Below are 16,886 nucleotides of genomic sequence, written 5' to 3'. Positions count from 1 at the left end.
ACTCGTTCAGATACCTGGCATACCGCCCTAACACATTTGCTAACCTCGTTTGAGACTATTAATCCTACACCATGACGATGGTAATTACTCTCTTCTCCTGCATAATATACTTCATGATCATCCACATGGCATTGGCCAGATCCGGGCCATCGCATTTCACTGATACCCAGAATTGATATTTGCAGCCTTTTCATCTCATTTATGGCATTGTGTGTTTTTTCTGGTTCATATAAACTCCCCACATTCCATGTGCCTATTCTACAACTTCTCTGTATATCAAATTTGGCCAAACGGGAGATTCTTCGCACCCCTGCCCCATTTAAGAAGCGCCCGTACTCGGGGCCATCGTTTATTTCCTCAGCCATATTGATTAACCTGGGAAAAATAGTGTAGTAGTCATTCCCTTGGCTTTCTACACCGCTGTGTACACGCTGTTTAAGTGGTTGCCACCGCACCGAGTACTATTCTGTATTGACCGTTCTGGCCTAAATGACTTCCGCTCAATACAGATACTGAAAAACCAGCTGCCGATTTTAAGGTTCGATTTTATACAAGCCCTAAAACCAGGGGGCTGCCACCTCCGTCCTCCAGACCGTTGTGAAGACCTTCTCCGCCCTGGATGCCGTTGTGGGCTTCATCCGTGACCCTGGTTTAATATACATGGTTGGTCAAAACGCGTTTCTTAAGGTATCTTCTACCTACTTACCAATTTTCATAAAAATCGATGGAGGTTCAACTAAATAGGAGGGGAAAACCTCCACTGTCTTATTAATAAAAATTGCTTAGTCCGAAGTTAGAATGTGCTACTATCGGGTTCACGAGTAAATTTCAGTGCACTCCTTATGACAAGCGAGGTTGCCGATACCCCTTATCTTTGTACGCACATCTTCGCCGGCTGTGCCACGGTAAGGCAGACGACGAATTTACAACAGCGCAGCGTTTTCTGCCATTTGATTTACGTTATGCATAAGAGCCAACGCTGAAATGTATAACAGAATCCGAGTGTAGTTTTAATGTGCCTTACAAGATGAATATCGTTTCGCTGATTTCTATGCTCATTTAATTCGGCTATTAATCTTAAAGCATTGATAAAATAATCTCTTTCCATTCGCAATAATCATATAATAATTTTATTATATAAAAGCAAGCAAAAGCAAATAATGCATTTAGCAAGTTTTTAGAGTTATGTGTTATGAATACAAAATGTCAGGTTAGTCACGCTACGTTATTTCACGTATAAATTATATAAAACGTATATAAAAAAAATATAAACTGAACAAATATAATAATATTGAACAACCACAACGATAACCTACCTATTAACTAGTTGCGACAAAGCAAATAGGGCTCTAGCCCTCAAAATTAACCGAAAATTATAATCGTCGCGTGAGCTCAGGCGCAACCGCTGTAAAACAAAAACTAGTATAACAAACCAGTGTAACAAAACGCACTAGGTACTACTCACAAATAAACTAAAATTAATAAAAATACCAAGTTTTTTGTAAAAGCTATCTATTAAAATACCCTAAATAAGGGTCACAATACAAAACGTTTTCGGATTAAGGAATCCATCATCAGTCTTTAAAAGCCAAAATTTGCATGCCTGAGCCACCAAAATGTATTGGGTAAAAACCCTTTAAATGTAAATCATAAAGTTATTTTACATATTTATATAAAAATGATCTGATGTTATAGATAAACCTGGATGTTACCCAGGGCAACACAGGACTCTCCCCACGTGGTTGGAACTTTTTTTGGAGAAAACCTCACATATTGGATTTCAATGGCCAACTGACCTGTGGCCAACTGTGTATATAACGGAACCAGTGTAAGATCTCTGGATTTTTTATGATATAGTTGGATTCTAAGTGATCCATAAAAACATCAGCTAAGAAAGGGGATAAGCAACTACCCATTGCTAAACCGTCAGGTTGTTGATAAAAGTTGTTATTAAAAACAAAGTAATCTTGAGATAGACAAATTTTGAGAATGTTTATAATAGACGAAGTGGTGGTGGAAGTGACAGAATTATTTAAGAGGAGTGAATTAACCAGACTAATCGATTCATTTTTTGGTACTGAAGTAAATAAATTGCTAACATCAAAAGAAAGCATAACAATATTTGGATTAAGATTGACAAGTTGAAAAACTTCACAAGTTGATACACAATATTCAACAAAACAATACACTCCGTTTAGACTTATACGAAGATTTGGAGATTGGCAAGGACATGAAGAAGAGTCCCAACTGTGTCAATAGACAAACATCCCTTAACCGCAACTTTGTCCCCATTCACCGCCAATTATTCTCATAATTCCTATTTTTCAACTTCCTCTTTTTATCCTTTTCTTTCTCTTTCAACTTACCCTCCCTTCTTTTTCAAAATTTCCTCTTTCCTTCACTGCTTCCAAACTCCTTTACCCGACTAACATTATTAACTACTGAACCCTATTAACCATCACCTCATTAATTCACCCTACTATCTTTTCACTTCTTTTTCATTTCATTACTTCGTTCAGTTTAATTCCACACCTCATATTTTCTTTATCCCTCCCTTTCCCTTAAAATTCTTGTCTTTATACCTTACACCACAGCCCTCTACTTTTTGTCTTTGACTTTTTCCAAGTAAATTTTTACCTCTCCAACTAACATCCATCACTCAATTTCAGTTCTCACATTCAGATCCATTATCATTACAATTAAATTATATCAATATTCTTTTTCTTACTTTGGTTTTATTTTATTCAGTACACTTTCAATATTATTTTCATTTTAATTTCATTCTTGTATCAACTGGACTTAACAGCTATAATCATACTTTTCTTTATCTCTAACTTCACATACCCTCACTTTGTCACAAGAATTCTCTCAAAACTTTTGAAATAAAATTAAAAAATAAAACATCTCATAATAATTACAATTCTTTTTCATTCACATATTATTACACACTTTTAATTATTTGACTGTATCCTAACTCAAATCCATTATTTACAAAAATTTGCATTTATTTTTAAATAACAATATTTTCCTTTTATTTATACAACCACCAATACAATATAGACTAGATTAAATTGCCTACCAATTTATTCATTTTGTACAATAACATTCCAACTAATACTGATTCTTTCTCTTCTTTCACCTTCATCTATTTTTATCTTTTTATCGTTATTGACAGCAGCTTAACTTTCTTTCTATCAATTTGATCAATCTAATGTTATAGTATACAGTCAATATAAATACTCTTATATTCTAAATTAATTTTGTATATCACAATTTCTTTTCAATAACCAATAGATTTAAAATGTTAGACATTTTCAGATATTAAAATTTTATCATTTGTTGTGGGTCATGACCTTTTGGTTAATTAACTTTGAAATCGACTACCTTTTTCTCTACTGTCAATGTCATTTCAAACAGTTCCTTACACACTAGTGTCACTTTATAGTCAAAGTTGGCCTAAGATGGTTGATTGAGGTTTTGGTAGGGTTTCACCATGTTCCCATAGGCAATATCCTGTAACATCGGCGTTTACCCTGTTTAATATTATTTTTAAATAATGTAAATTGAATTTTAAATTCAACCATTGTTTGGTTCTGGGGCTATTTAGCAAGTATGCACGTAAGTAATCTAACCACATTTTTTAGCTTTTTAAAAATTTCAACCATCTTTCAATTCTAATAGTGGGATTACTTATTTTATTGTAGATTCACTGATGATGGACCGATAGGTCTGAAAACGTTCTGAATTGGACATATTTTATTCAATCCATTGGGATTTTTAAGTTTTAATAAATATACCAATTTACATAGAAGTGGTTTTACTTCTTGTTAGAGTTTTTTAAAAATAAATATGTTATGTAGTGAATTATCATTGAAATTTAAAAAACCTACAAAATGAGGCTTTATAAGTTAACTACTTACAGTAGTTTCGTAAATGTAATAATGAATTAACCGAATGTAATTTTCAAAAAATCAAAATACCTACTTTACTTTTTTCAAGGCAAAAAAATTCATGACGAAATAGTTTTAATTTTATTTCGTAATGGGAAAGTACATCATGTGACACCTCATTTAAAATCGTTTGAAATACTGATTAAAAAAAATGTATAATACGTACATGCGCAAAATTTTGGTCAAATGTTTTTTAAACGCATTCAGTTTTTTTCGAATCCTGAGAAAACTAATACGAGAATCTTTGAAAAATATAAACGCAGAATAAAATATTACATTATTACCGAGGGCCGATAGTCCATTAGAATAAACAAAAAGTTTCTTTTGAATGATATATTTGAAATTAACACGCTGACGGACAGAACGTCTATAGACGTCTAATTTCCATTGATGTAATGTGACATAACGTCATAACGTTAATGTGACAACATTAAATGCTCTCAGAACTTAAATTTGATCCAAGATCAGTACCTAGGTCTCATGGTATGATCTATCTGATAAGATGTACCTTGTACATATTTATTATCATCATTACTATTAATATTATCACCCAATTTACGTTGATTTTTAAAAAAATAATCAGTTATATTGCGACATTTGAACTTTTTACTTTTTAAGTTCTCGGTAGAAGCTTCTGATTCCTTTCGTTTATTGTTTATTTGACATCTTATAACTTTTCGTAAATCACAAACTATATTAATATAAAAAAGAAGAATAAACTCAAAATACTATTAATCACGCTATCAATTTACAAACTAAGATGTGTACGAATCAGTATTAGAGATGTTACGTGCATCGATACCCAAAATACACTAATTACTAATAATTAATAAGGGTGTTCTTTTTTCGTGGTCAGCTATCGGCGTGTGAACATATTTATATTTTCGGCGAATTAATATAGTTTTTGCTAGGCGCGCAATTTTCGGGAGATTTTCGGCGAATCTGTTATCTGCAAACGATTTTATAATTATACGTGGAGATGCTTAAGTATGCGTTCACAGTATATAGCATGATACTATAAATAACAAGATAATATATTGCGCATCTCGAAGATAAGGGAGTCGTGACGTAACTGGAGACCCAAGTTCGTAATGGTTCGTAATGACCGAATGATTTCCGATTAGTTTGAATTGCTCGCGGTTGTATAGTCCGAGCTGTATGGTCGCCCCCGTTAGGTAAATTATTCCGATTCGATTTTTTTGCACAAACTTACTAAAAAAGAGTTCCTTATAACAGATCCGCAGAGTGCCGGGAGGTGCCGCGGTCAGAAAATTGTTTAAACAATTTTTTTAAACAAATTCAAATCAATAATTTTTTCGATTCGTTCAATTTTCTTAGATTTTTTGGATCATTATAATAGACCTGGATCCCGCGTATCAAAAAAAGTTGATTAATAGCAAGCTGAAAATCTGTTAATAGCTTAACGGTATCTAGTCGGACAAACTTTGATGCACTGGAACATTGGAACAGGGGAAGTTTTAATTGTGGAACAGTTTAAAAGTTTGGAACGTCAGATTACGAAAACGTCCCATGTATTTTGTCGGACAGAACATCCAATTGCAGGTGTATAAGCAAAAAAAGGTCTCTTGTGATTTTTCTCTAAAATTTATTTTTGTCGAGTTATATGCGATTTAATATTTGAAAAACGCGAAAATCGCCATTTTCAAGGCTTAATAACTCAGTTAAAAATTATTACTATGAAAGTTAGAAAGTGGCCAAATCAAAGTTTAAAGTCCACCCTACAAAATTCTGAAGAAATTTTTGTCATTATTTTATTACTAAGCTGTTATTTTTAATTATTAACAATGAGCGCTAACTGCATAAAGGCGGCCGTCAATAGTGAGTGCGAAAGAGATGCACCAGTCCGGCCGTCTAATGGTGCATCTCACTTGCACTCACATTGACGGCCGCCTCACTTACCGCTCTTGGTTAACAATTAAAAATAACAGCTCAGTAATAAAATAATGACAAAATTTCTTCAGAATCCTGTAGGGGGGGGGGGGGCTTTCAACGTTGATTCAGTCACTTTTTGACTTTCATAATATAATAATAATTTTTAACCGAGTTATTAAGCCTTGAAAAAGGCGTTTTTCAAACAACAGTCAATTTTAGAGAAAAATTACTAGAGACCTTTTTGGCTCATAATGACCCAAAGAATCGAAAAAATTATACGAAGTGAAAAAATTGATTTTTTGAATTTGTTTAAAAAAATTGTTTAAACAATTTTCCGACAGCGGCACCTCCCGGCACTATGTATATTTGTTATAAGGAACTCTTTTTAAGTAAGTTTGTGTAACAAAATCGAATTGGAATATGTTAACTAACGGGGGCGACGATAAAGCCTGGACTATAAGCTTACAACAAGAATTCAAACATGCGATGCGCGAACTCGGACGTATTTGCGCTACGGGAAGATACTATCTTGTTATTTATAGTATCATGGTATATAGAATTATATATATATTTTTTAAATATGCTTGTTGTGATCATTTTTAATTCTTAATTTATAAGGATTATAAATTACTCATTTCCAAATACACTGGCGTCACTGGCCCGTTTTAGCCAAGTCCCATACTAATAAAATTATATATTTACATATATTTAATTCATAATTCATATAATATTGTAATTTTAAAACATGTGTAATTATCCATTTAAAAAAATAAATGAATGTTTTTGTAATCTTTATATTATAATTTAAAAAAAAATCACGTGGGTTGAGAGGGGGGCCGATAGCCCCCGCCCCCCTGGATCCGCCTTTGATTTCTTATCGTTACATAATACTGATTTAACAGATAATTATTATTTTAGGTGCCTCTTGCGAAGACATCCAAACTGATGAATGCAATGCAATATTAAAATATCCCGGAAATAACTTGAACCAAAATTTAACTGCTACTACCGATGAGAACACCAGAGAAAAATATTTTGAATGTCAAATATGCTTCAAAAAATTAACAAGATTTTCTTTAAAAAGACATATGAGAGTGCATACTGATGAAAACCCCTTTACATGTGAATTCTGCACCGAACAGTTTTCAACGAAACAAGCTTTAAAGTGGCATATGAGAGTGCATACCGGTGAAAAACCATTTGAATGTGAAATCTGCTCCAAGAAGTTTTCAACGAAACAAGTTTTAAAGTGGCACACGAGAGTACATGATGGTGAAAACCCATACGAATGTGAAATTTGCAACAAACGGTTTTCAAGAAACAAACATTTAAGTGAACATATGAGAGTGCATGTTGATGAAAACCCCTTTAAATGTGAAATTTGCATCAAACAGTTTTCAACGAAAAAAGACTTAAAATCGCATATGACAGTGCATACTAGTGAAAAATCATTTGAATGTGAAATTTGCATCAAACAGTTTTCAACGAAACAAGACTTAAAATCGCATTTGACAGTGCATACTAGTGAAAAATCATTTGAATGTGAAATTTGCACCAAACACTTTTCAACAAAGGGTAATTTAAAATCGCATATGACAGTGCATACTAGTGAAAAATCATTTGAATGTGAAATTTGCACCAAACAGTTTTCAACAAAGGGTAGTTTAAAAGTACATATGAGAGTGCATACTGGTGAAAAACCGTTTAATTGTGAAATTTGCACCAAAACGTTTTCACTGAAGCAAGGTATAAAGTTCCATATGAGAACGCATACTGGTGAAAAACCTTTCGCATGCAAAATATGCACCAAACAGTTTTCAATGAAACAAGCTTTAAAATGGCATTTGACGGTACATAATGGTGAAAAACCATTTGAATGTGAAATTTGCACCAAACAGTTGTCAACGAAACAAGCTTTAAAATGGCATTTGACGGTACATAATGGTGAAAAACCATTTGAATGTGAAATTTGCACCAAACAGTTTTCAATGAAATCTAATTTAAGAGTACATTTAAAGTTGCATACCGGTGAAAAACCATTTGAATGTGCAATTTGCACTAAACAGTTTTCAAGGAACGAAGTTTTAAAACGGCATATGGTAGTGCATACTGGTGAAAAACCATTTGAATGTGCAATTTGCACTAAACAGTTTTCAAGGAAAGAAGTTTTTAAACGGCATATGGTAGTGCATACTGGTGAAAAACCATTTGAATGTCCAATTTGCACTAAACAGTTTTCAAGCAAAGAAGTCTTAAAACGGCATGTGGTAGTACATACTGGTGAAAAACCCTTTATTGTCCGACAGGGATCTCGTGAATAGGCGGAGCTTGTACTACGCAGACTGAGAAAACTTTAGGGCAGAGAAAGATGGAGTATACTGGAAGATTTACGCTTGAGTTCACGCTGAAGAATCATTAAAATTTTTACAATGTTGTCAATATGTAGATGATCACAGTAATATTAGGTATTTTTAGTACGATACTATCTAAAGAAATGATATTGTTCCGAAGCTATTTACTTGTGGTATCTTATGAAATTTACTATTTTATTTGGGAATAAGCCACAATTTAAGTTTGAAATTAAATTTATTTGACTTTTCGACTCTCACTTCGGAAATTGTTATCAAAATACAAAACAATAAACTAAACAAATTTTGTTTTGGTTGCTTTATCTGACTCATTCGTATTGAAAATTCAGACATATATATTATGCCTACATTTTAAAGTGGATGATTTTAATGATATTGTCAATATTTATGATAGGAAAATATAAATGGTAAATTGCTAAAGAAAAGAGATATTCAAATAATTTAATGAATAAAAGAATAAGGGAAAAATTTTTGGTTAGGTATGATATATAGTGTGAAAAAGCTCTACATAACGTGACATGTTTTAAAGATACACTCCCCGGCAAAAAATTCCGGCACTCAAAATTGTTGATTAGGTTTGACAAATTATATATTTATTATTTTTACTCCGATTTTTAAAGATTCTTGTATCAGTTTTTAGGTACATGTATTGACATCGTTTATTATAATACCGGCAACAAACAATTTAATCAATCAAAAATATTTAGTGGCGGAATTTTGTGCCGGGGAATTTTGTGTAGAATAGAAATAAAACAAAATGATTGATTAAAATTTATTTATTTATTTACCAAACAATAGTAACGGGATTAGTACGGGACTTTCACTTTAAAAGATCCTACTTGGAAAACTTTATTACTTGTAAGTATTTAACGATACAATATTTAAATAAGGTAATAATATTTTATTCATTATATATTCACGGTTACACATTCGACAAAATTATTTTCTTTAATTTAAAAAGTATAACATTATTTAAAATATCATAGATAATTATGATATCATTACGATAAAATTAAGAGGCTTTCATTTTAAAAGATTCCACTTGGAAAAATTCATTAGTTGTAGATAAGTAAGTATTTAACGGTTTAACTTGAATAAGGCAATAATTATATTTTATGATTCTTACTTCTTATGTATTAACAGAAACACACTCTACAAAATAATTATTTTTAATGCAAAAAGTATAACACTATTTAAAATATTACTGAAAATTATATTATTAAAAATAAATCGGATTTTTTTACCCATGGGGCTTAGAGATCCCCGGTATCTGATTCATCATCGGAAAGATCCCATTCCGAATCACTGTCTCTTAAAGTAATGACAATCTTTTCCATATTATTTTCTATGGTTGCTAGTCGCAGCAAAAATTCTTGCTCGCATTTTTTTGCATGGTTGAATCGGCCTTGCCACTCAGTTGGAGGGAAAGTGGCAAAGAATTGTTCACATAACTCCTTAAGATTATTTATATTAAATGTGACATTTTTTGATGCTACATACGATTTTAAGCTGGCCCAGACCAGCTCAATTGGATTAGAATCTGGGTGATAGGGAGGTAATCTTAAAATTGAATGTCCATGTTTTATTGCAATCTCGTCTATTGCATAGCGAACATATGTTGGTTTATGTATTTTCACTAAATCGTAGAGTTCCGTCTTTAGCATACCATTGTTTATTGGAATGTTTCTAGCCTCTAACCATTTCTTTATAATTTCTTTTGGTGATGCTGATGTTGGTGCCTTATCAATTTGTTTGTTGTGGTAAGGTGTATTATCTATCACTATAACACTTTGTGGAGGAAGATTTGGTATTAGTTTGTTTTCAAACCATTTACTGTAATTTTCAAGTGACATATCGTCGTGATAGTCGCCTGTTTTTAGACCAGATTTAAAAACTAAAGCAGCCCCTTGAATAAAACCACACTCACCACCAGCATGCACAATAATCAAACGATTTCCTTTTGATGTGGGCTGCTTAACACCTTCCTTCGAATCATCACTCCAACTTTTGCGTGTGGTATGTGTTGAGTGGATGTATGTTTCATCCATATACACTATAGGGCGACTTTCTTCTCGGTACCTATTAATAGCTCTTAAATAGTGTATACGAAGTTTTTGGATGTCATGTCTCTCCATTAGAACTTTTCTATTGGTTTTTGTTTTTCTCCAACGGAAGCCAATGTCTCTTATAATCAATCTTAAAGATTCCCGACTATCTTGATATCCTACAGCATCTTTGAATTTAGAAAGAATATTCTTCAGCTGAGGTACTTCTGCATCACTTATATGCATATTATGAATAATACGCCTTAAAACCCCTTTGTCGACGTCGTCAATAGTCTGCATCTTTTTTTCTTTTACAATATGTTTCCTTGGGGAGGAAAACGATGAGCATTGTCCTGCAATTAGATAAATATATTCCATTAGTGTTAGAGTATAGAAGTTGCTATGGATATCATATAAAATATAATATAGTTAAATCCAAACCCTTCTTTCAGTGTATCATAGTTTATCGAATTCTGAATCGGCATTTGTCAGATTTGACTAAAAGGTCATGCAAAATTAATGACGCACTGACAGAAGGGTTTGGCTTGAACTATGTAGGTATTTTTTTACTACTTTCTATATTACATACCGTCTTCAATTTTTGTTTGTTCGACCGAGACTCTGTAAATTGTACTTTCGTAAATATAATTTGCTCTTAAACTCCATGCTACAATTAAATAACACTAATTTAGGTATGGCTACTTTTTATATTAAAACTATTATACAGAAAAACTTAAACGAAAAACTTGCAACACTAAATGAAACAGAAGGTAATAATGATGTAAACAACCTATGGAAGAACTATAAGAATCTACTACTGAGTTAGCTAAGGAAGTATGTGAAATAAGTAAAAAGACTCAACAAAGAAACAGACAACGCAGTGGTTCGAAAAAATAAATAGCAAGTAAAAGGGAAGCAAATAACATAGAAACAATATTTGAAAGATAAAACAAACAAGAGCTGCAATAACTATAAAAATGAAAGGAAAAATGTAAAAATATGAGCAATAGCAGCAAAGAATTGGGAAAATTCAGAGACAAAATGGAAGAAGATAGCAAAAGTAACCAACAATCATTCTACAGAACCCTGAAGACAAGAGGGACAAAAAAAACAGAAATATGCAGAAAATATACATTTCTTGACCTTTAAAAAGCCTTCAATAACGTACCAAGACAGAAACTACGGAAAATATTAGGAGAAAAAGGAATGGACAACAAGCTACTAAGAATGATACAAAAAATATACAATGAGAGCAACAATGCTGTAATTAGTAATAATTATTTAACATTACATACGTTTACAATAAATGGAGGTTTAAGACAGGGAAGAGCACTTAGCTCAAACAATATTCAGAATATTATAAGGACAAAATTATTAAGAACAAAAGAAATTATGCACAGCAAGGAATAAAAAACTGAATGTAGGGCATAGAAATCTACAAAGAGTAGAAATCTCAGAAGGAGCATTTGCTGACAATGTGCTAATTGCAAAAAATTAAAAAGAACTTCAGAACAATTTGGAAATATGGAAATAAGTATTTAACGAAAAAGAAAAATATCAACAAAACAAAAGTTATGCAGATGGGAGAAACAAAAGAGGAACTTGTGTACACATGACCAAAGAATGACCAAAAATAGAATAAGTTGAAGCTTTTATGTACTTAGAAGTACCTAATAATAGAAGAAACAAGATCTTTAAATGTTGTTCTGAAGCTATTTCCTTGTGGCAATTTTATAATTGCGCAATCGCAGACGATTTTAAATCGAAGCGCAAGATCGCAGACGATGGAGGGCCATAGTGGATGCGGCGAGGACTCACCCCGAGTTGTAAAGCCAGTCAAGAAGAAGAAGAATTTTATAATTAACTATTTTGATTGAGAAATAAGCCACAATTAAATTGAAGAAATAATTTTATTATTTTTTCAATTTAATTCTAATATTTTAATAAAATTATTTTTTCAATTTAACTGTGGCTAATTTCCCAATCAAAATAGTTAAGGATCTTTAGAAGAAGAAATCAATAGAAGAGAAGAGAAAACGCTACAATAATTGTATCTCACAATGAAAAAAAATAATGTGTGTGTACTTTGTACGCACGTAAGAAGATATTCTTCTATTATATAGGTAATTTAAACGAAGTAAATATACTTAACAGGTTATTTGTATTTTATTTAAAAATTAAACTAACTTTCTTATCTACCACTTTCAAATTTTTTTTATTAAAATAACGAAAAATAAAAAAAAGTATGAATCGTCCAAGGATTAGAACCCGCGACCTTCCGTGTGCTTCCGTTCTCTGTCCCACCGCTCAGCCAACTACGCCATCGAGCCACTTGAATTGACACGTAAGATTCGGATATAATTACACAACACGGCGACAAACTGTAAATGATATGCTTACATATTTTATTATTTTACTACAGGGAAATACAAATCCAAAAACACAAGAATTAAAATAAATAATACATTTCCTAAAACCACTAATATATTCTTTTAATGACTTATTTGCACGGTTACAGATACATACATACCTATCTTGAAAGATTAGCAATGAACTACATACTGTCAGTGTGCGCAGGCGCGTGGTTCATGTACAATTTTACCCTCAATCGATTCGTCGCTAAAGAAGAATATCTTCAAAAAAATCATATGCAGAAAAGAAATACTTTTGCAGAAAAGAAATACTAGATTTTTATTAATATATGTATATAATATATTACAATTTATCTACTTACCTTTACAGTTTTTAATTTTAGCAGAGTCCTGAAAAGAACTTTTGCATAAAACGAGTACAACTTAAATAAAAAGAAATAATGCAACACTGTCAAAATATCGAATAGCTCACAGTAGAACGTCTGGCGCACGAATGCCTTTACTGGACGTGGCTAAACCCCCACTTTCCACCCAGTTTTATGCGCGGTGACAACTTTATTTCACGAGATCCCTGTCGGCCTGTACATGTAAAATTTGCACCAAACAGTTTTTACTAAAGAATTACTTAACAAAACATATGAAGTTGCATACCGCTGAAAAAAAATTTAAATGTGAAATTTGTACCAAACAGTTTTCAACAAAACAAGTTTTAAAAGGGCATATGAGAGTGCATACTGGTGAAAAACTATTTGAATGTGAAATATGCTCCAAACAGTTTTCATACAGGCCTAGCTTAACAGCACATATGAAAACACACTTGTGATTAGGATAAGGTCCGTACCTCACCGGGACGCCATGGCCACCATGGATTGTCAAGAACGCTGCCCGTTTCCACCACATTCCCTCTTGTTACATATACATAGACAGAAATGGACGTAGAAGAAATCACACTGTTATATTATTTTTAACTTGCTACTTAAGTCGCAAAAATATTAAGCAGAAGAAAAAGGAAAAAATATGGGTACATCCTTTTATACTAAAGCGAAACGAGATTGGTGTTTTTGGCAAACTATATGAAGACTTCTTGAAATATCAGAGTAATCCTTTGTGGCACTGTTTCACAAATATAACCGACTTTCGGTCTCTACAATAAACCTTTCTCTATCAAAATTCCTTTTGCTTTATATCTTTCCAAGTAACGACTGGTTGGCGACTGAATGAGTGACGGTACGTACACTCTCGTTTATATTGCTGGTATCGTCGCCAAGTGGCCAGGATAGCCAGTCGCCACAAGAGAAACTGTAGACAGTGGCGACGCCTCTAATTCAGATCCGTCGCCAAGTGGTTGCCAAGTGTGATACCTGCCATTCATTTTAAAAGAGTCAATTTTAAGCGTCGCCATTGCGTCCTGGTGGCGATTTTACAAAATATACCCGCTCTCAACACCAGCTCCGCCTCCTACGCATACGTCGTCCACATAACTGTAATAATCATCACCATCCGCTCTCAACACATCTTACAAAATATACTCGATTCCAGCACATATGAGTCAAGTTAATATTTTTCGAGCTATTTGCGAGTGAATGATATGTTTTTCAACAACAAACACTAGTTTTTCGACGGTTTTCGCAAATAACTCAAAAAGTAAGTTTTCTACCGAAACAAAATGTTTAGCAAAAAGATAGCATATAAAAAAAGTGAAAAAAATGATGTATATATGAAGTCTGTATACCCAGTAGAAGCAAAGTTGTAGCTAATGAAAAGTAGGTTCTTCGTCAAATTCCAAATCGATTATTTAAACGTGAAATAACCGTTTCTATGGTCAAGTAGGTAAGTTACGCTAAAAATAATTTTGGTCTCTTTTTTTGTTTAAAAAATGATAAAAATGGTCCTCTAATTAGAATCCGAAATGAAATGAATCGTTACTGCTTCACAAGCTACTTTACTTATGTATTGTTTATATTATCTGTAAGTTTCATCGGCTCAAAATGCTCATTAAAAAAAAAGGTTTTAAAGTAATTTTTTTTAATTTTGAAAAATATTTCTTTTTTCTTCAAAATAGCTTAAAAATTATACGTGACAGTAACAATCTCAAGGAGTAAAAAATGTATGCTTTTCTTTTCTGGATGTTTTGAATTTTTTTGTTTTCATGTAAGACAAAAATTGGTTAATATAAAATGTATTGATAGCGGGTACGGATACTGGATGACGTCTGTCTAGAAGGCGGAGCTTGTGCTGACAGTGGGTTTATTTTGTAAAATCACGCCCCGGTGATGTATGGCCCTTAGATCGACACAGTGCTACTCTTGAAAAAAAACGTATCAAATATCGGATGATTATATCCTATTAAATTTTTGTTATTTTATCATAAAATATCAAAATCTGATTCCAACCTGTACATACATTTTGATCCTTGATAAATATTTTCTCATGAAATAGTTTTAGGCCGAAATACCTCCTAAAAAACGTCGATAGGACCTAGTGTGATAAGAATCCTTTTAAATTAACGGTTCAATACTTCATGCAGTGAACGGTTCATTTGAACCTTTTCCTTTGTGTGTTAGTTTATAATAGAAAAGATAATCGGCCAGAATGCGCAACAAAGTGGCGGTATCAATATTAGATATTTATAAATGTAAGAAATTCGAGTAGCCGCTTTAAAGATGAGCACGTTCCGGTATTTTAACATACTATTAATCACTTTTATTATTTTAAAAATTTAAAATAACATTTTTTTGATCCAAAACTAACGTTTTGTTGGTGGTGGAGGGGGGGGTAGGGGGTGTTGTGTTAAAATTACGCTGAGTCCTATTTTTTAAACAAAGAACGTAAAAAAGTGAAAAAAATTGAGTTCTGGGAGTGCTTTATACTTTATAGATTGTATGTGTATACCGTTGGGCAACAATTTTGGACCAAATATGGGAGTGCTTTGAGTAGTTTACTGCATTGTTTTCGTTTATGAACACTTACAATTTGCATTATACAGGGTGTCCAGAAACTCTACCGACAAACGAAGACAGGAGATTCCTCAGATAATTTTAAGTCGATTTAACCCAATTCCCTTGTCCGAAAATGCTTCTTAAGGGAGCTAGAGCTCTTTGAATATGGCGTCATGAAATTAGTTTTTCTTAAATACCTCCAGAACGCTTCTATTTAGAAAAACGAAAATTGGTATGCATATTTACTTTTCAGAGATGAATCGATTCTATCCATTGCAAATTTCTAGTTAGGTCATAGGCGTCCGTTTTGGGTAGAGCAACAAGTATTTTATCGCATAACTTTTTTGTTCTTAACTTTTATGCATTTTTGACACCGGATTATTAAATTGTGAGGTATTCTAGTACTAAAAGGTACTCCTGCTTTAAATCGGTAGGACACACCGTTTTCTGGAAAAATCGATTTGAAAGTTTTTCGTTTTTGGAATTTGAAAAAAAATTGAAAGAACTTTTTAACAAAAAACGAAGTATTTTACCAACATAAAGTAATAATAACTTTTAGTACTCGAATACCTCATAATTTAATAATCTAGTGTCAAAACTGCTCAAAAATTCAAGACAAAAAAGTTATACTATAAAATAACTGTTGACCTACCCAAAACGGACGCCTATGACCAGTACTAGAAATTCGCAATTAATGAAATCGATTTATCTCTGGAATATAAATAATTGTACCAGTTTTCGTCTTTCTAAACAGTTTTTTTTTGAAATTTTTTTTTAATTCAAAAAGCGAAAAATTTTCAAATCGATTTTTCTAGAAAACGGTGTGTCCTATCGATTTAAAACAAGAGTACCTTTTGGTACTAGAATACTTCAAAATTTAATAATCCAGTGTCATAGATGCATAAAAGATAAAGATAAAAAAGTTATGCGATAAAATAACCGTTGTCCTGCCCAAAACGGACGCCTATGATCAGTACTAGAAATTTGCAATGGATGGATTAGATTTATATCTTGAAGATAAATACGCGTACAAATTTTTGTTTTTCTAAATAGAAGCGTTCTGGAGGTATTTAAGAAAAACTAATTACAAGACGCCATCTTCAAAGAGCTCTAGCTCCCTTAGGAAGCATTTTCGGACTAAGTGAATTGGGTTAAATTATCTGAAGAATCTCCTGTCTTCCTTTGTCGGTAGAGTTTCTGGACACCCTGTATAAACCAAAACCTTTCTCTCATCCATCTTAAATTTGATTTCTCTACTCAATGCTTTGTTCATTTTTTGTTCGTTCCATTATACAGATTTTACAGATAGTTATTATTT

General features: G+C 32.5%; 1 protein-coding gene across 7 annotated transcripts in view; it reads left to right on the top strand.

Moving 5' to 3' along the window:
• The window catches only part of LOC114336973 (zinc finger protein OZF-like), a 181,829-nt gene that overhangs the window by 47,058 nt on the left and 117,885 nt on the right, over window positions 1-16,886 (top strand). For 2 of the 7 annotated variants that reach the window (XR_007700929.1, XR_007700928.1), the window contains exon 3: window positions 6,762-14,459. The exons of 2 other annotated variants lie outside the window; for them this stretch is intronic. Coding sequence is in view for 3 of the 5 variants with exons in the window: in XM_050662228.1 (XP_050518185.1) it covers window positions 6,762-8,164 (1,403 nt within the window). In the remaining 2 variants the exon portion in view is untranslated. Of the gene's footprint in view, window positions 1-6,761; window positions 16,884-16,886 lie in introns of those variants that run through there. 3 more of the 7 variants (XM_028287352.2, XM_050662230.1, XM_050662228.1) reach the window with 2 other exon arrangements.

Source organism: Diabrotica virgifera, chromosome 9, assembly GCF_917563875.1.
Source record: "Diabrotica virgifera virgifera chromosome 9, PGI_DIABVI_V3a".
NCBI lineage: Eukaryota > Metazoa > Arthropoda > Insecta > Coleoptera > Chrysomelidae > Diabrotica > Diabrotica virgifera.
This window is presented reverse-complemented; position numbering and strand designations above follow the sequence as displayed.